Source organism: Mobula birostris, chromosome 5, assembly GCF_030028105.1.
Source record: "Mobula birostris isolate sMobBir1 chromosome 5, sMobBir1.hap1, whole genome shotgun sequence".
NCBI lineage: Eukaryota > Metazoa > Chordata > Chondrichthyes > Myliobatiformes > Myliobatidae > Mobula > Mobula birostris.
Genome location: NC_092374.1, coordinates 60,972,529 through 60,993,318, shown reverse-complemented (window position 1 = coordinate 60,993,318; position 20,790 = coordinate 60,972,529). Strand labels below are relative to the sequence as shown.

At 43.9% G+C, this 20,790-nt stretch overlaps 1 protein-coding gene across 1 annotated transcript in view; it reads right to left on the bottom strand.

Annotated features, from left to right (window-relative positions):
* Positions 1 to 10,934, bottom strand: part of LOC140197730 (guanine deaminase-like) — a 79,537-nt gene extending 68,603 nt beyond the window's left edge. The window contains exons 1-3 of the mRNA XM_072258116.1: positions 10,635 to 10,934; positions 2,844 to 2,932; positions 1,518 to 1,692 (exon numbers count right to left, since the gene is read on the bottom strand). Coding sequence (XP_072114217.1) covers positions 1,518 to 1,692; positions 2,844 to 2,932; positions 10,635 to 10,766 — 396 coding nt within the window. The 5' untranslated portion in view covers positions 10,767 to 10,934. The remainder of the gene's footprint in view (positions 1 to 1,517; positions 1,693 to 2,843; positions 2,933 to 10,634) is intronic.
* Positions 10,935 to 20,790: the final 9,856 nt, after the last annotated feature.

Here is a 20,790-nt window from a genome sequence, read left to right as displayed (position 1 = left end):
CTCTTCATGAGCCTGTTTAATTTTCCTACGACCAATTTTGAATCACAGCATTGAATCTACTCACTAATACCTCCAGGAGCACTTTCCAGAGAGTAAAAACATTTTTCACTGTCAACCTTGGTGCTTCTACCAGTAAACTTTACCCCCTTCTGTTCTAGTTGTTGACCCCACTGCCATTTGGAATTGTCCACAAGTATGAAGCCCCTCATTTCTGGAACAGGCCATTTGGCCCTATCAGTCTGTATGGGGGTTTATCTTTCACACATATCCCTCTTTGTCTCACCACCTTCAGTAAACCCTTCCAGCTCTTTCTTCTTTGTGCGTTTATGCAGTTTCCCCTTAAATATATCCCTGTTATTTTCCTCAAATGTTCCAGTCCATTATAAACACTCAACACATCAAGAAATATCTCAAGAATTCATTATTGGATTTGTTCATGATTTAATATTAACAATGATCTCCCATAAATGGAGACATTGCTCCATTAACCTAATTACACCTTTCACTTTTCTGATGAAAGGAGCCCCAGCCCATTCAGTCTGATAGTTCTAACACTCAATTTCGCTATCACCTTGTGATCATTTTTGTTGCTCCTGCTATTCATTTATACTTGTTCTGTAACATGCAGCACAGTTTTCCAAGTGTGGTCAAAAACAAGTTTCAACACAAGTGAAACAGCCTCTCTGTGTTTTTAATTCCTTTCCTCTAAAAGTGAACCTCAGGTGCTGGCTTCTTCTTAGCTTTCTAATTATATTAATTACCTGTATCATTTCTTCTAGTGCTTTGTGAAATATGACCACTTTATTCTAAGGATTACATACTGCATATGTTGATTTGAAAACCAACCTCAGCAGACTGGCTAAAGTGATGGAGGTGGAAGCCTGCAGCTTTTTCCCACCATGCCTGGAGACTCTTGAAGCTTGGATGGACAGTACACAAAATCCTATGAAAATTTCTGGACACTTTAGAAGGTTTCAACTCTAAAAGGGATTAGCAGAGATAGACATCATGGTCAACCTGGATAAAATTGACTGGGACCTGTCCCATGAAGAATTACTCTTATGATATATTGATTCTAGAGGGCATGCAGTGTAATTTTTCCAGAATAATAAGAGCTGGTCTCCAAGAGTTAAATTGCATAGGCTAGAACTGTGCACCTTGAAATAATTAATCAATTTGATTTAAACTTCAGGATTTCAGAGGAACAGACAATGTCACTATCTTTTGTATTTCCAGTTCTGAAAAGTCTAGAAACATTTTTGTTTGGATACATTTCTGGTCATAGTATGTTAAAAATTTGCAAAAAGTCTGTGATGCCATGTCGATTATTCCTTTAAATTTGAGGCTTTTATTTAAAAATTGTCAATGGACATGGGGTGAACATAGGTGTGTGGAGTTAGGTTTGCATCTCATTGAGTGGGATAACAAGCCCAAAGCACTGAATGGCTGCCCGATTCCCATAAGTGTCTACTTTCACCAAGTGATGCAAGACAATACTTGAAATATGGTTTACGTACCACTACTTTGGTATAAATATCCTCTGCAAACTTCAGGTCTTTGAATTTGGTTTCAGTGGGGAAGGTGTACTTGATTAGCCATTGAAGGAGTGACAGATCCAGGCAACATCCCATATTGGGATATTGGGGGGCATGAATGTGGGTGTCAACCAGTCCCGGAATAAAGAATTCCTGCCTGAATGAAGAGAGAGCAGATAGTTAATGACATAGCTTACTTATTGGCATAAACCTTTTTTCATTGCAGTTGACCAGGAGGACAAAGGGAGAAGACATGGGTTGGTTAATGACCAACAGGAATGTTTTGGTTAAGCCCATAATCGGTTGGCAAATAACAACAAAGCAATGACCTATGAGTTATCTTAAAAAAAAAATAAGATTACAATGCTCGGAACTCTTGGATTGCTGCAGCCAAAATATTGGTAAAATTTTGTGAAATGTTATGATTACATAGAATTAGAGCACAGAAAAAGGCCATTTTGCCTTACTAGTCCTGTTAGTGTTTATCTTCCATGTGAGCTTTTCCCCCACTCATTTCCATTTCGCTGGTCACCATAACCTTCTATTTCTTTATCCACCTCTGAAATGCATCTCTTCTGTTTGGTACAGCCAAACTCTGTGGGGATGAGTTTCACACTCTTCCCATGAGTTCAATAAATGTGTTGCCCTGAATTCTATATCTATCTCTGATACTGATGGCCAACAGTTCTGTGCTAGGAGAGGTGCCCTGGTTTAACCTACATTCAGGGTCACGATGAGCTGCGGAACCCAGAGGGAGCCAATGAAAACAATGATGCAGGACAGGATGATACCACCCGTCCAGCACATGGGAACCCTAGGCTTTCATTTCCCCATTGACACTGCCACTTGTGCCAGCAACTAGTAAACAACAACTTGCCTTTGCAAAGCATCTTCAGGTGAGTGGAGAAAGATTCTTTCCACTCACAGGGCAACAAATTACCGGGAGGGGGGGGGTGTTGGTGTTGGAGGCAGGTACAACAGCAACAATTAAAAGACATTTGCAAGATTACATGGATCGGAAAGGTTTAGAGAGATATGGGAAGCTTTAGTGAAAAACAGAAAACAGAATGCACAGTGATTATATGGGCATACAATCAACAATGATTCAGACAACAACAAAATGATGGAGAAGTGGAGCCACAAACATGGTAATATTCAGGGTCTCATGTTGCAGGTGTACAATTACACCACTGGATTCTATAATTGGAAGGTCTCGTGCATTTTTCTAGATTTTCACTCTCTTTCCCCTGACATTGTGAACCACTTGGCCAGTGCGTGAGGACTTCATAACCTACAGTGTGCTCTAACCTTGGCTGAAGCACTCGGACCGTATCCCTCTTGAAATGCCACTTCGCTGACAGTTCTTCTTCTTTATCTGCAGTATCGATGAATATGATCTGCAACAGAAACAGGAAAAAATCTGATTCTGTTCTGCTGGTTCTGAAGACACTTAGTTTCCCTTCAAAAGAACATAGGTTTTCCAACCATCGAAAAGATCTGCACCTGGAGAGAAATAAAACTGTCAGTGGGTCAGGCAGCATCTGCGGAAAGGGAAACAGATTTACCATTTAAGGTTGAGGTCTGTCATTAGAAATGGGAGTAGTTAGAGATTAGAATAAGATGTCAAATGCTGGAATATGGAAAATAAAACAATCTGCTGGAGAAACTGTGTGAGTCATGCAGCACCTGGGGAGAGAAATGGACAGCTGAAGTTTTGGCTCAAGATCTAGACTGAAAAAAGGGGACTTGACCTGAAACACAGCTGGCCATTTCCCTCCACAGACTCAGCAAGTTCCTCCAGATGTTATTTACTGCTGGGAGTGTTTGAAGGTAAAAGATGCAGAGAAAGCAGGTGTTGGAGTAGGGATCGAAAGTAAAATGAGAATTAAAGGGAAAGTCTGTGTGTGAATGGAAGGCAGGAAGATGAGAAGGTGAAAGAGGGTGACAGTATGAGATGAACAGGGATGGTAACAGGGAATAAAGCTGTAAATGTAGAATAATTATCTGAAGTTATCAAAGCAGCATACAATGAATGCTGGAAATCTGAAATGAAAATGCCAGAGAAGTTGATTATCTGAAATGGTTACAGTCAGTATTCCATGGAAGGTTGCAATGCGCTGACTGAGAAGATAAGGTGCTACTTCTTGAGCTTTGTTGGATTTCAACATCGAGAGATCAGAGCAGGAATGAGAAGTGATTCATCTCAAGTTATATATGCATGTGAGCAGTGACTGGGGAGTTCAGGAAGATCCGTCCTAACAACTTTAGGTGCCCTGTACGGGCAGCAGTTACGAGAAGCTGTTTTTATCATCATGTTGGTCTGGGAGTGTAGGAATAGGAAATGTCTTTAACAAAAAGAAGGAAGGAAAATTCACATCTCCAACACTTTTAAAGCAGCCCAAAAGACTCTGTAACCACACAGGTATTATTAGAACGTCATAGCAAGTTTCCATCAATAGTAGTGTGACAACACCTTGGCTAGCAAGTAAAGTTTGAAACAAACTTCCCTACCCTTCCTCGCACCTGCTTGGGAGGTCAGATCCGGTTTTATCTCAATGACACTACTGAAATTTGTCACCATTTGAAGCAGATTTATCTTTTATTCCCAGGCAGTCTAATCCCTCATTTATTGCTCAGCTTCAAATGCTTTTGCTAAAGTGGCCATGAAGCAGCGTTTTAAGTAATTGCCATCCCCACAGTATGCATGTTTCAGGATTTATGTCCAGGAAAGGTAGGCCAGTAAAGTATCCACAAGTCTGGATATTGGGTAACTTGAAGGGAAGCACAGATGGCATACCTCCTACTCGTCTCTCTCGAGGTGGGAGACACTGTTCCCTCCAAATTGCATTGGTGTGCGGCTACACAGTAACTGAAATGCTCCCGCACACATAACCTTTGTTGTTACGCACCTGGCAATTTCTTTGATATAATATTAATATAATTTTGAAATTATGCTAATATGACTTTGAAATCTGTGTTATAAGTCCAGAAGATAAAGGAGCAGGATTTGGCCATTTGGCCCATCAAGTCTGCTCTGCCATTTCATCATGGCTGGTCCAATTTTCCTCTCAGCCCCAATCTCCTTCCTTCTCCCTGTATCCCTTCTTGCTCTGACCAATCAAGAATCTATCAACCTCTGCCTTAAATCTACATAAAGACATGATCTCCACAGCTGCCTGAGGAAAAGAATTCCACATACAGTATTCACCACTCTCTGGCTAAAGAAATTCCTCCTCATCAGCATTCTAAAAGGATGCTCCTCTATTGTGATGCTGTGTCCTCGGGTCTTAGACTCTCCCACAATAGAAAACATCCTCTGCACATCCACTCTATTAAGGCCTTTCACTATTCAATAGGTTTCAATGAGGTCAACCTCATTCTTCTGAGTTCTAGTTGAATACAGGCTCAGAGAGATCAGACGCTCTTGATATGACAAATCATTCAATCCTGGAATCACTTAAGTGAATGTCCTTTGAACCCTCTGCAGTTTCAGCACATTCCTTCTAAAATAAGGGTCCAAAACTGCTCATAGTATTCCAAGTGAGGTCTCACCAGTGTTTTATAAAGTCTCAACATTATATCCTTGCTTTCATATTGGGATACATGGGTGTTACTCTGGTTGGTAATTAGTGGTGAGTGGTGTGCCACAGCTGAGCCCGCAACTGTTCATGATATATACATTAGGAAGAGGTACAGTCGACGTTTCAGGCCGAGACCCTTCGTCAGGACTAACTGAAGGAAGTTAGTCCTGACGAAGGGTCTCGGCCTGAAACGTCGACTGCACCTCTTCCTAGAGATGCTGCCTGGCCTGCTGCGTTCACCAGCAACTTTTATGTGTGTTGCTTGAATTTCCAGCATCTGCAGAATTCCTGTTGTTTGCATGATATACATTAATATTCTGGAAGAGGGGGCCAAGTATAGTGTATCTAAGTTTGCTGATGACACTAAATTGAGTGGAAAAGCAAATTGTGCAGAGGATACATAGAGCCTACAGGGAGATAGAGATAGGTTAAGAGAGTGGGCAAGGGTCTGGTAGATGGAGTATAATGTCGGTAAATGTGACGTCATCCACTTTGGAAGGAAATTGGAAGATCAGATTATTATTTAAATGCTAAAAAATTGCAGCATGCTGCTGTGCAGAGGGACTTGGGAGCGCTTGTGCATGAATCACAAAAGGTTGGTTTGCAGGTGCAGCAGGCTATCAAGGCGGCAAATGGAATATTGACCTTCATTGCTAGAAGGATTGAATTTAAGAGCAGGGAGGTTATGCTGCAACTGTATAGGGTACTGTTGAGGCTGCACTTGGAGTACTGAATGCAGTTCTGGTCTCCTTACTTGAGGAAGGGTATATATATATATATAGTACTGGCTTTGGAGGTGGTACAGAGGAGGTTAGACTATGAGGAGAAATTGAGTCGCTCGGGGCTGTACTCATTGGAATTCAGAAGAATGAGAGGAGGTCTTATGGAAACATAAAATTATGAAAGAAATAGATAAGATAGAGGCAGGAAAGTTGCTTTCACTGGTAGTTGAAACTAGAAGTAGGGGACATAGTCTCAAGATTCAGGGGAGTAGATTTAGGATGGAGAGGAGGAGGAACTGCTTTTCCCAAAGAGCGATGAATCTGTGGAATTCTCTGCCCAATGAAGTAGTGGAGGCTACCTCAGTAAATAGATTTGAGACAAAGTTGGATAGATGTTTGCATAGTAGGGGTATTAAGGGTTATGGGGAAAAGGTAGGTGGGGGGATGACTCAGATCAGTCATGATTTTATTGAATGGCAGAGCAGGCTCCATGGGCCAGATGGCCTGCTTCTGCTCCTGCTTCTTATGTTCTTGTGTCTATCCTGCTTGTTATTTCTTCAAAGTATTCCAACAGATTTGTCAGGCAAGATTTTCTCTTGAGGAAACCATGCTGACTACGGCCTACTTTGTCACGTGTCTCCATGTACCCTGAGACTGCATCCTTAATAATTGACTTCAACATCTTCCCAACCATCGAGGTCAGACTAACTGGTCTATTGTTTTCTTTCTTCTGCCTTTCTCCCTTCTTGAAGAGTGAAGTGACATTTGCAACTTTCCAGTCTTCAAGACACATTCCAGAATCTAGTGATTCTTGAAAAATCATTATTAATGCCTCCATGATCCCTTCCACCACCTCGTTCAGAACCCTGGCATATATACCATCTGGTCCAGGTGACTTATCTACCTTCAGAGATTTCAGTTTCCTAAGAACCTTCTCTCTACTTATGGTAACTTCACACACTTCATGACTTCTGACACCTGGGAACTTCTACCATACTACTTCTGGTTTCCACAGTGAAGACTGATGCAAAATACTTACACATTTGTCATTTCCTTGTCCCCCATTACTACTACTCCAGCATAGTTTCCCAGCAGTCGATATGCACTCTTGTCTCTCTTTTACACCTTATGGATCTGAAGAAACATTTGGCATCCTCTGTAATGTTACTGGCCATCTTACTTTCACATTCCATCTTTAACTTCTTGACTTTTTTTAGTTGTCTTCTATTGGTTTTTAAAAGCTTCCCAATCCTCTACCTTCCCACTAATATTTGGTCTACTGTATGCCCTTTCTTTGACTTTTATGTTGGCTTTGACTTCTCATGGTTATGTCATCTTTCCTTTAGAACAGAGGTTCCCAACCACTGGGCTGCAGACCGGTACCGGGCCGCAAAGCAGGTGCTACCGGGCCGTGAGGGAACAATATGAGTCAGCTGCACCTTTCCTCATTCCCTGTCACGCACTGTTGAACTTGAACATAGGGTTGCCAACTATCCCGTATTAGCCAGGACATCCTGTATATTGGGCTAAATTGGTTTGTCCCAATGCGGGACCGCCCTTGTCCCATGTTTCCCCTGCTAAAGTAGAGCGTTCCTATGAAACCGTTCATGCTGAAATGGCGTAAAGCGAAGAAGCAATTACCATTAATATATATGGGAAAAATTTTTGAACGTTCCCAGACTCAAAAAATAACCTACCAAATCACACCAAATAACACATAAAACCTAAAATAACACTAACATATAGTAAAAGCAGGAATGATATGATAAATACACAGCCTATATAACATACAAGTAATGTATGTACGGTATAGTTGGGAAGATTAAGGCAAAACCGATTTGTGTAAAAAAAAATCGGCATGTACGCGCATGCGCACATCACATATGCGCACGTCACGCATGCGCACACAGGTGCCCGTGCAAGGCTTCATGGTCATGGTAGTCTTTCCTGGGGTAAACACAAGTGTCCCGGGATTTGACTGCTTCTTTTGTTCCTTATTTGGGAGTGAGAAACTTGGCAACCCAACTGTAAAAGACACGTTGAGGTGAGTTTAACCCTACTTAAACACCCCCCCCCCCCCCCAGGTTGGCCGGTCCGCAAGAATATTGTCAATATTAAATCGGTCCGCCATGCAAAAAAGGTTGGGGACCGCTGCTTTAGAATACATCTTTATCTTTGGGATGTATATACCCTGTGCCATCCGAATTGCTTCCAGAAACTCCAGCCATTGGTGCTCTGCTGTCATCCCTGCCAGTGTTCTTTTCCAATCAATTCTGGCCAACTCCTCTCTCATGACTCTGCAATTCCCTTTACTCTGCTGTAATACTGATACATCTGACGTTAGCTTCTCCTTCTCAAACTTGTGAGCGAATTCAATCATGTTATATTATATAATTGGTTCCTTAGAATTATTATAGCCTGGGGTGGTAATGGGAACAAGCTCCCACTGCCTATGAAATGCTCCCAATGGCGTGCACCTAAAATATCCTCTGACAACCAAATCCAGCTCCTGGCCTTCACGTGTGGCTTAGCTACTAAGCCTGGTGGAACTGTTTCTACTGACAGGAGAAGGGGAAAAGGTGAGTTACCTGCACCTTAAAACCAGTCGCTTTGGGCAGATGGTTGGCAGCTCATCTAGGAGAAGGAAAACTCTGATTTCAAACCTCGGCTATACTCACTCACAGGCAAGGCTTTGGGACTAAACCCCGAGGGAAAAAATGGAGCTAGAGTCCCTAAGGCAGTCCTATGTTGAGTTCAATGCAACTGGTAACTCCTGCAGTGCTGCTGGTACCAAACTGTATCGTGGTCTGCTGTTCCTTTGGGTTCATCAGATGTGTGGAGAGGAGAAAGCTTGGTACATGAGTAGCAGCTTGCTATCCATATGGTACTGCCCAGGCTTGTGTATCTAGACAGCTAGGATGCAATATCCATGGTCAACTCTGACTAATGGAGGCCTCAGACACAGAGTATTATATAATTATATAATATAATTGTGTAGTACCCTGTAATTAATTGCATTAATGAATATAATCCATAAAATTTCTAAATAATAAACATGCCACAACCTTTACCTTGAAACATTTTACAGCTTCAACATATTTACCTTGTCTGTGTTTCAAGTTACAACACTGTTAGAAATTGTAACAATAAACACAGAATGGAAGTTGGTAGCTCATTGTTAATGAACCTCCAGCCCTCTGAATGCCAATGCAATCTAAATATTCATAGTATGCATATTACAAAAAAAAATTTAGAGTGCCTCACAAAAATTTCCTGTTCAGAACAATGGTTGGTCTGTGCAGCTGTAAAAAAATTAGAACATTGCGGGCAGAGATCCTGGAAACTAATAATCTTGAAAAGTAAAGTTGAATTTTGTGCACAAGTCTCTGGAGTGAAACTTGAAACCGTTTTCTGGATCATATCTGCACACCTGAAGCAGATGCCAGAGCTGCATAATGATATTTAGATATTACTGCATGCCAGGTTAACGAATGAGAACTTTGGGGGGGGGGATAACTTCATGTTCAATAATCACAAGGTATACAAATGAAATTTGGAAATATAGCAGACTTTGTTTTTACCTGGACATTTCATTTAGATAACTTGGCTGTGGCTCATTTCCAAAAGTCTTGCCTCTGAATCAGTAACCGTGGGTTCACGTCCTACTCCCTCGTTATCCTTATCACGGGATTTGTGCTTAGGCGATTATGTGCGGGTATCCTCCCACCCGTTCATTTACAGCTCTGATGTTTTCCGCACTCACCCTCTCTGTCCCCACACCTCTCTCCAGCCCTTTCCTCTGATCTTCCACTCTCGCACCTTTCCTTTCTCCTCTTCCCTTTATTCCCCACTCTCCTTCCAACTCTTGTGTTGTGATCCCACCGCACACTTTCACCCCTTCCCATTCCCTTTCCCAAATTCTTCTTCCTTAACATTTCCTAACCGCCGACCAGAGTTAGAATACCTCTACACAATATTTATAAAGTCCCTTTTTATGGAAAATAGCCCTTGGCCACGATTTTCCAACGACTGTGACACAGGTGTTCGGTTATTGCCGAGGTGCAGAGCGAGAGACACCAGAGTGGATGAACAGTTCACTGGCTTTTAATAAGAACTGTGCAGAATTAAAGGAAGATCGATAACGCTAGAACGACGGGGGCGTTAACTAAAACTCTCAAACTGAAAGCTAACGCCAGCACTGCGGCAAGGAAGCAGTAATCTGACACTAATTCCGCTCCATTACAGCGCCGATATAAACGGTAGTCTTCTTTCACGGAACAAGATAAACAGGAAGAGTAGGCGTTACTGTGCTTTTGGTCATCTATAAGACTGGGACGAGAGTTACCGTAAATACGGTCACATTGAATTGCCTGGACGTGCATTCTTGCGAAGCGATTGCCGAGCCTTTTCCGCGGCCCGCCTGCGGGAGAGCGCAGAGTCCATGGTTGTAATGTTCGTTTTCTAGAAGGTGGTAATGCACCCGATTCCCAGTTCTAAACGAGGACTAGTCGAATTTACCTCTACAGGCTACATTGACACCAAATGAAATTGTAATAAAAAGAATTGCATTGAAAAGTATAATTGATTGATAATGCACGCATTCTTCTCCGAAAACGTGATTCCCCATCCATACGCACACGACTGGTTTCTGCCGATCTTTGGGCGCAGGGAATTCGTTACACTAATATATTGTCAAGTATTTCATTTATACTGAAAATCGAACTAAACCATTGATCCCTCTTGACCCAGCGATTTAAAAAACCAACCACAGTGGAAATGTGAATCGGTGTCCGTACCTTTCCCAACTCGTTGACTCCCACAATATAAGCGTCCAAACTCTCCACTGGAGACGTATCTGTGGAGTGGATGAAGGTCCCCCTGAAAACCTGGAGGCAGTCGCCGCGATCCTTAGGAGTTTGGGTGGCCATAGCTTTAACTGGAGGGGTGAGCTTTGTTGTCAGTACCGGGCAGCGAATTGATCCCACAGTTTCAAGAGGAGCAAATGATCAGCCACCCTCACCAGCTCCGAATCGAAGCAGTCTTTGCCCTGCTTTGCATTTATGAACGTAGGTCGAACGCGTTATTGTCTTTGCTAAAACTCTGACGGCGTAGTGACATCAGCGCGGGACTTCGGGGCGACAGGTTGTGAGTTCGAATCCAGCCGGCTCTCATCCGTGCTTGGGTTGTGTTCAGCTAACAATTCGACCTCGATGGGCTCCGCCAGGTTTCAGATGCCCAATCATATCAAAAAAATCGGTGCAAAAAGCTTGTTATGACTCCACCAGGATGCCACAGAAGTACAGCAAGTTAACATTTGCACTTCTCCTGCTACAACTATTAAGTGACAGGGAAGGAAGAACAAAGGGTGAAGACCGTGATAATGCAGGTTGTAAGTAGAAGCCATAGGGACAATACATCACATTTAATTTAAATTCTCTTAATTGTGTAGTTTTCAATTGCAATGGAGGACCAGCAGCATAGAGTGGCAGGCAAGAGCTTCTAGATGGTCTAGATTTCCCAGATGGTAGGTAATCAGCAGAACCAGGAGGTGGCAAGTAGTGGAGCTAGGGCTAAGGGGACGCAGGGAAGAAAGAGGAGTCTTCTGCTGAGGGGAAATTTTGAAAACAAAGGAGGAAACATGGAAAACAATAACCATAGTGGTCAGGGAAGATCAAAACACAGTCTTAGAATGGGAAAAAACAAAAATGAAAAGATTTTTTGATTGCATGCAACAATTTAAATTTTAATAAAGTACATGAATATGGAACAAAATTAAATAACTGGATAGGATCTAATAGGCAAGCTGTTTTAGTAAATCAGGGAATTAGGGATGCAGATAACAATGCAATAATCACGGGGCAGCGGTTTAATCTGATGTTGCGGTGTTCGTCAAGCTTTGCAATTAGCTTATAGACGTATCTTTTTTTAATTTCAAAATATACTTTATTCAAAAATAAAATTATATACAATAAACCATTCAATAATTTTCCATCCTTTACCTACGCTTCCTTTATAGTCAGTACATGTCCATACTTATGGCCACCCACGTGGCACTCCAGTTGTTTGCCTTACCACATCATTGTTGAGGGGTATACTCCCCACCACCCGACCCCTCCCACTCCCATGGGTGAAGAAACCTATACCGTGGTCTTTCCCCACCGGGCCCTTGCGGTTGCTGCACCAAGTTTCAGTGCGTCCCTCAGCACGTACTCCTGCAGCCGAGAATGTGCCAGTCGGCAGCATTCTCCCACGGACATCTCCATGTGCTGGTAGATCATCAAGTTTCGGGCCGACCAAAGAGCGTCTTCACCTTGACTGGAGATATCCTCAGTGCGCAGTTGTTAGTGTTTCTCTCTGGAAGAGCGCTCGTTTATATAACACCACCCCCGCCACCAGCTCGCCCGCTTTCGTCTTGATTCCCATCCCTTCAGTTCACCTTTGAATTCTATTGGGTCGGGGGTTTTTTTGGTCTTAGGGGTTCGTAGATAGCATCTATTTAGATACGTTTGCTTACGGAATTATTAGAGAACCCAGCCTCTGAAAATTCTCATGCTTGCTTTGTGTTTGCCTGCGCCAGAACCTCTGCGGTGCCCCGTTTAAAATGGTCCTCGTGTACCCGTAAACGTCCTGTCTGGCCGACGTAGTCCTTGTTGCATTCTCCACGGGTGATCCTGTACACCACATTGCTTTTGTCGGTTGTCTTTCCTTTCTGGTATCTTGATTCTTGAGATGAGCTGCCTTAGAGATGCTGTTGGTTTGATCTACTTATAGACGGGGAAAACCAGATTAGCGGCATTTATGTGGAGGACAAAATACATAGAAAGCATAAGGGATGGTGTTCACAATCAATCTCTTGACGGAACCCAGATAGTTTTGTGATTGGGAGTTGTACAATGAGAAAAGAGCCAATTAATAAGCTTAGATTATATCACAAGCCCTGCTGGTCTGTGCACCTGTATTTGTTAATTATTTTCTTATCTAGAGACTTTAAGCCCTTGTGCTTTCTGTTTATTTTGACTGGCATGGACTGTGATTATTTAAAGGGGACTGCTGATTTCCACTTGTCGCGGGGTCCTGTGATTCGTCACATAGTGTCAGTCAGTCAAGCCATTGACGGTCTGTTGAAATTCCTTGCCTACCACCCCATGAGCTTCTGCATCCAACACATCATCCTCCACAACATCTGCCATCTCCAAAGGGATCCTACCACCAAACATATATTTACCTCCTCACCTCTCTCCATTTTCTGCAGGGATTCACTCGTCCATTTGTCCCTCCCCACTAATATCCCTCCCAGCACTTATCCTTGCAAGGAGCCAAAGTGGTACACCTGCCCATTCACCTCCTCCCTCATCTCCTTTCAGGACCCCAAGCAGTCCTTCCAGGTGAGACAACGCTTCACCTGTGAACCTATTTGGGTCATCTATTGTGTCCAGTGCTCCTGACGTGGCCTTGTCTACATCGGTGAGACCTGTCGTAAATTGGGGGACCGCTTTTTGGAGCACCTCTGCGCTATCTGCCAAAAGTGGAACTTCCCAATGGCCAAACATCTTATTTCCAATTCCCATTCTCTTTCTGACATGTTGGTCCACGGCCTTCTCTTGTGCCAAGTTGAGGCCACCCTCTGGGGGAAGGAGCAGCACCTGGGTAGCCTCCAACCTGATGGCATGAATATCAATTCCTCCTTCCAGTTAAAAAAAACCTCCCTCCTCCTCATCCCCTCTTCTTCTATTCCCCACTCTGGCCTCTTACCTCTTCTCACCTGCCTATCACCTTCTCCTGGGTCCCTCCTCCTTTCCTTTCTCCTATGGCCCACTCTCATCTCCTGTTGGATTGCTTCCTCTCCAGCCCTTCATCTTTCCTCTCCAACTGGCTTCACCTATCACTTTCTATCTATCCTCCTTCCCCCCCCCCCCCCGCCGCCTTTTTTATTCTGGCATTTTCCCATTTCCTGAAGGGTCTCGGCCTGAAACGTTGATGTTTGTTCATTTCCATAGATGCTGCCTGACCTGCTGAGTTCCTCCAGCATTTTGCGCATGTTGCTTCCTATGAATAAACTTTTGTTTCTGTCTTTACATGGGAGCTTATCATTCCTCCACACCTGGGTTAGTCGTCTGTCAGCGCACACCATGACGGTAGTATCCCACCATAAGTGGACTCAGTGGAGGTTCAACAGAGGCTTGGACATCAGTCGGCTGGAGGTGAGGGTGCCTTCTATTCTCAGTGCTCGTCCTGAGTTTACATTCCAAGTTCCCCAAGGCTACCTTCTGAGTTTCTTGAGTCCATGTTCTGAGTCAAGGCTCTGAGCTTCTCTAGTCTATGTTCAAAGTTGTCATGGTTTCCTGGATCTGCCATGAGCCTCCAAGTTTCTGCGGACTATTCAATTTCCAAGTTATTTTCATAGTCCGTGAGTTATATGCTATGTTCCTGAGTTTGCCAGCCCTGTCTTGAGTTCCTGAAAACCGTCTTTTCATTTCGATCAGAAGTCTATCTATAACTGGATAGAAACAGTGCTTGCAAAAGTCATCTGAGGATGTGACAGGTCTGCGTTCAGTTTGGCCTCAACAGCAAAATCACGTAGGCGGCGGGGTGGCTGGGCCTGTCTCCTTTCATGTGGTCTGCTCTGTATACCGGCCTTGATGCACAGGTCCCTAGCTCTTGTCTGAATTTCACTCCATGATTCCTCACCCCGTTTTGCTGAGAGTGCATCGATAACAGACTGAGCCAAGTCCACAGCAGATGAAAGCTCCAAACTGGGAGATTGTAGCTGGTCTGACATGAACTTGGTGACTTGGAATAAATCCTCAAACAGAGTGAGAAGTAAAGCAAACTGCTCGTCAATCAGTCTATTTACAGCTCTGGCCTCCATTTTCCTCCGTGCATTTGGTTGACCCATAATATCCTGTATTGTAGCTAGAATGACAGGGGTGATTTCCTTATAGCCCACAAAGCTGTATACTGCCATGCCCAGCGTGTATCTGACAGTTTCTTCAACTCCACGGGCTGTGCAGTTGGTTCCAGTTCTCTCTGTTTCTTCGTGAAAAGATCGTGGGCAACAGAGTTTGAAAAGAAGTTGTAAAGCAGCTGCACAATTTCAAAAAACTCACCCGCTTGTGGTACATTGTTCACAACATCCACTAAGACAAGGTTAAGTCTGTGAGCATGGCAGTGTATATATAATGCCTGCGGGATCTCTTTCCTGAACCTCCCTTGGACCCCGTTATTGCACCCAGACATCACTGCTGCCCCATCATAACACTGACCTATACACGCATTCTTATCAATAACACACTGGGCGAGTGTCCGTTCAATGCTTTTAAGAAGCAGCTCTGTGTCCAACCCTTCTGCTGGAGTGAAGTGCAAGAATTCTTCAAGCACTGTTTCGTTATTCAAATACCGCACCGCCACTGATATTTGCTCCTTTTTACTCAAGTCTTTACTTTCATCCACCATGATGGCAAAATGTCCAGCCTGCTTGATTTCTGCACTTATTTGATGTCTGACCATATCTGCCATAATACCCATAACTTCATTTTGGATATCATGATGGGTGTTTTTTCCATTTCCAGGATTGTCCTCTTTTTTTTTTTTAGGTACAGTCTTATCAAACTTCCCAATTACACTGAGCAACTCAACAAAGTTTCCCCTATTGCCAGATCCATCATCCTCCCAGTGTTCTCGCTGGGCAATGCCTTGGCACGCATAATATTGTAGAGACTCAGCTACTGCTCTCATACACTCACGATTTTCTTGGACAATCTTTGCATGTACTTTATCAAGCATATTTCCGGATCTTGAACCGTCTTGTCTTCTCAATCTGAATTCAGCCCCACTGTCGTCCTCATCCCCACTTCTTTCTGCATGTCACTTTCAATTAAGACAGGCTCAGGCTGAGACACCACTGATTCCTTTGGATGAGGTCGTTTCCTGACTAAAAATCGATCCATTTTTCACGCCGGCCAAAATAACGCACGTGCCAGGCCCACGCTAGCTGTAAAAGCACAATGTGCGTGTGTGGCATCCGTTAGTCTCACGAGACCATGGATCTGTGCCTGGATGTATACTATCAATCTCTCGCGTGAGTGAGAGTGAGTGACATCACCACCTTAAGTGATCTTAGTTCAGCTTAACTGATCTGAGGACGGCAAGAGCAGGACATTGACAATGAACGAATAAGCAGAAGTGTAGAGTGGATGTGACCTTAGACTAGCACAGAGACAGAGCTTGTAACTTTATTGCTGCATGGGTGCTATGGTAATTAGGGGCGCTGTTTCACTAGATCAACTGGAGAAACAAGCTGTATTCAGAACTATACAGAGAAAGCAAAGCAGCTGCAATTTGTATGTCAATTTTCAGTTAATTTCTTGGTGGTGCTATGGTGGTGCTATTGTAATTTCTGCTGGTGCTACAGCACCAGCTAGTGCCACCTCAGCGCTGCCCTTGGCTTGTAAACATTTTCCAGGAACAGGACCTTCCCTAAACTGGGAGAAAGTCTACAATTTCCTGCACTTTCTGAAAGCAGCTATTTTAACATTGGATTGTCAAACATTGTCTTTATACAGTGAAGTGTTTTAAAAGTGTTTTCCCCACAGGCCTTCTGTCAAACAGTGCTTTTGGCTGACCTCACTGTTCGTATTCTTGCCCACAGGGGGGACTGGATTCGAGTGGGTCTCTGCTACCCAAAAGAATCTACCTTCCAGGTCATGGCTGACATCTACCAAAGGCAAAACTCAACAGCCCACAGTGTGGAGGATTTCCAAGAGGTTGCTTCTCTCGTACAACTGCAGAATAAACCGGAGGAGAGAAAATACTACTTTGACAATAGTACTGGGTATGTTACTCTTTCCTTTTGAGTATCCCCTGTAAAGTAACATTGACAATTGATCAGTTTTTCTCACTTGCTTTTCTTTGACTGCCTAACTCTATTTTCTTCAGCTTTACTGCCTGTGAGATGAAGACACTGTGCATCCTTGTTCACCATCGAAGTGACAAAGGTCAAGGTGCTGAGATACCCCTAGAGTTAAAATTGTATTACAGTCTATTTGATTGGGCTCCCATGAAGTACCTCAGCATGTTATGTGGCTGCAGTTCAAAACAGCAAAGTGGATCACAAAGACAACTGTTGACATGCAAGTTAGTTTTCCCTTGTGCCTTATCTTAACTTGTGTGCTTAATGTGCTGTGGTTTGCAATCTGAATGGTTGAACTGTATGGTAACGGCTGACGTCACCGGTGTCACAGCGATGGAACTACACCTGACCTGTGTCGTTGAATGAGGGCGGGGGAAGTCTGCTGCTTGTCGGACATTGGCCCGTCTTGATTCATCAAACAGGCTTGGCTGTGCTGGTCCTTGCAAAGGTTAAAAAGGTGACTGGTATTTGCCATCCTGTTCTAGATGGGAACTTGAAGAGGTTAGGGAGAAGGGATGAGATTGGCGGGTGTACTCCACCTTGCCTACTTTGAGGTCATCCTGTATTTCTCCTTGATCTATTTGGAAGCTATTGTCACCCACTCGCAGTAAGACACCTACAGTATATTAACTATTACAGGTTGACGCTTCTAATGTGGGTTGTTACAGAAGTGACTTGCATCGTAAACAGTGATTCTCCCTATCACTTGTTGGTCTGGATCCGCAAGTGAGTAGGTGCCTGATTTGTTATATTTGATGTCAACACTCCAACCTGTGATGTTTGGAGAGGTGATGTCATTCTGACTTACTTTCTGATTGCCTGAGCCAGTCCTGAGGCTCTCCAGGTCTTTCGGTCCACTTGGCTCATGCATTTGAAGGTTATATTCATGCAGGCTTGAAGTGATGGGAGTCAGCAGGGATCTGTGGAGAGATGGGGCTGGTGGTGGGTAGGAATACACAAGCACAGCATCCAGCTGTAAGGAAAAACTGCGCACAGCCACGAGGCAAGATACTGGGGAGAGACCCATGCAAGCCTGCTGACTGTGGTGCCTACTTAAGGTCAGGAATTTGGAAGGGTCCCTGCTGATTTTTGGACCAGGTGTGGAAAGGGTCTGGAACTAGTGGTGTAGGCATGTTCACCTCTCTATGTTGTGGTGCACTGACATTCTAGGCTACAGCAAGAACAATTGCATTGCAGCTACAGACCCAAGTTTTGGGAACATCTGTTATCCTGCAGCTTAAATTAAACCCAGAACTTTACCCCATCCTCAGGAGGTTCTGAAGCTCCTGACAGCTGAAGGATCACCTATAAGACTTGCTCCTTGCAGGAATGTACTCAAATAAGTGTCTGGCCATCTGTTGTTGGAAAGATTTCACTCTCCTCATGCCAACCTAATCAAAGGCTGATCTGAGGGGATGGAGCATTGTGTTTGGCTGTAGAGATTAGGAATTGTTGACTTTGTTGTGGTTTTCTCTGCTTGGGGGGGAGGGCAGGCCTGAGCTTCAATTTTGAAGAGCATTAGGTAGACCTCTTTATGGCTGACACAGATACTGGGAAGAAAAATTTGGCTTCAGAGATTCTCAAGTGTGTATTCGGGGAATGAATGATTCTTTGTCTTGGGTACTAGCTGCTTCTGTGTGGACCTGGACTATATTCCCTTAAGGTGAGAAGATTGAGGGCTAAATTAATTGTGATGTTTTAGATGATTAAATTGAGAGGATGGGGGAAAGAACAACAGTTTCATTTGGAGGGCAAGCCTAGAATAAGGGGTATAACTGTTAGGCATAAAACATGGAGGAACCATCACAAACTCATAGTCATAGTCATACTTTATTGATCCCGGGGGAAATTTGTTTTCGTTACAGTTGCACCATAAATAATAAATAGTAATAAAACCATAAATTTTAATAGTAATATGTAAATTATGCCAGGAAATAGATCCAGGACCAGCCTATTGGCTCAGGCTGTCTGACTTTACAAAGGAGGAGCTGTAAAGTTTGATGGCCACAGGCAGGAATGACTTCCTATGACGCTCTGTGTTGCATCTCGTGGAATGAGTCTCTGGCTGAATGTACTCCTGTGCCCAACCATGACATTATGTAGTGGATGGGAGACATTGTCCAAGATGGCATGCAACTTGGACAGCACCTTCTTTTCAGACACCACTGTCAGAGAGTCCAGTTCCATCCCCACAACATCACTGGCCTTATGAATGAGTTTGTTGATTCTGTTGGTGTCTGCTACTCTCAGCCTGCTGCCCCAGCACACAACAGCAAACATGATAGCACTGGCCACCACAGACTCGTAGAACATCCTCAGCATCCTCCCACAACCCCTGATGATCCTATGATTTCACATGAGAGAATCCTTCAGGAAGGTGAGCCCATGGAAAACATCCAGCCCAGACAGGGCTAAGACCTGGGCTGATCAGCTGGCTGGAGTGTTTAACCTCCCGCTTAGGCTCGCTTCAAGTAGGCTTCAATCATATCATTGCTTAAGAAGAACGCAGTAACCTGCCTCTATGACTACCATCCAGTAGCACTAGCATCCACTGTGAAGAAATGGTTTGAGAGGTCGGTGATGAAACACGTCAACTTCAACCTGAAAACTGATTTGGAACCACTCCAGTTTGCCTACTGGAGCAACAGGTCCATAGCAGAAGCCATTTCATTGGCTCTTCAATCAACCCTGGAACACTGGGCATCAGGATGCTCTTATTCGACCACAGTCCGGCATCCAATACCATCATTCCCTCAAAACTATTCAATAAGCTTTAAGACCTTGGCCTTAATACCTCCTTGTACAGGAGGTCTGGGAAGAAAGACAAGGGGGGGGGGGACCCAGAGGATGGGCAAGAGGTATATTCAGAGGGACAAAGGGAGAAAAAGGAGAGTAAGAGAAAGAATGTGTGCATAAAAATGAGTAACAGATGGGGTACGAGGGGGAGGGGGGGCCTTAGCGGAAGTTAGAGAAGTCGATGTTCATGCCATCAGGTTGGAGGCTACCCAGACGGAATATAAGGTGTTGTTCCTCCAACCTGAGTGTGGCTTCATCTTTACAGTAGAGGAGGCCGTGGATGGACATGTCAGAATGGGAATGGGATGTGGAATTAAAATGTGTGGCCACTGGGAGATCCTGCTTTCTCTGGTGGACAGAGCATAGATGTTCAGCAAAGCGGTCTCCCAGTCTGGATCTCTCTGGGTCCCCCCCCCCCTTGTCTTTCTTCCCGGACCTCCTGTCCCATGATCCTCTCGTATCCCCTTTTGCCAATCACCTGTCCAGCTCTTGGCTCTATCCCTCCCCCTCCTGTCTTCTCCTATCATTTTGGATCTCCCCCTCCCCCTCCAACTTTCAAATCCCTTACTCACTCTTCCTTCAGTTAGTCCTGACGAAGGGTCTCGGCCTGAAACGTCAACTGCACCTCTTCCTAGAGATGCTGCCTGGCCTGCTGTGTTCACCAGCAACTTTGATGTGTAGAGTTGTTGGTGCATGGGTAGCAGTGGCTTTTCTTGCTGGAATAGCTTCCACCATTTTGGAGCTTAGTCCACTACTGCCATGACATCTGAGTATCACTGACAGTTTGGTAATGTACTGCTCTTGTAGGTGCAAAAATGAACCACGCGGGACAGGCAACCTAATTGTGGTAGTTTTTCTGCTGTTCCAGAATTTGTTTTTTGGCAGAGCGTGCATTTTTCCAACTTTTGTTGAGCTTGTGTCTTAAAACTTTGGATTGCATCTCCACTGGGGAAATCTATTGATCATTTTGTTTTATCCAGTGTGTCCTAAGAAGTGTATCTGCTGTGCCAGGTAAGGAAGCAACAGAATTGGAGCTACCAGTCTGTGACTATTTCCATATCTCCATGCTCCATCGCTGTTTAATTCCCCATCATTCTTCAACCAGAACCATTTTTCTTCCTTGGAGCATTGAGCTTCCACTTCATGAATATCTTGTATAAAAATATACGACAAAGAATTCTCATTTGTTACCGTAACTGCAGTTGCTGAGTTCACTTCATGTGTTCTCTGTACTTCATTTAATTATT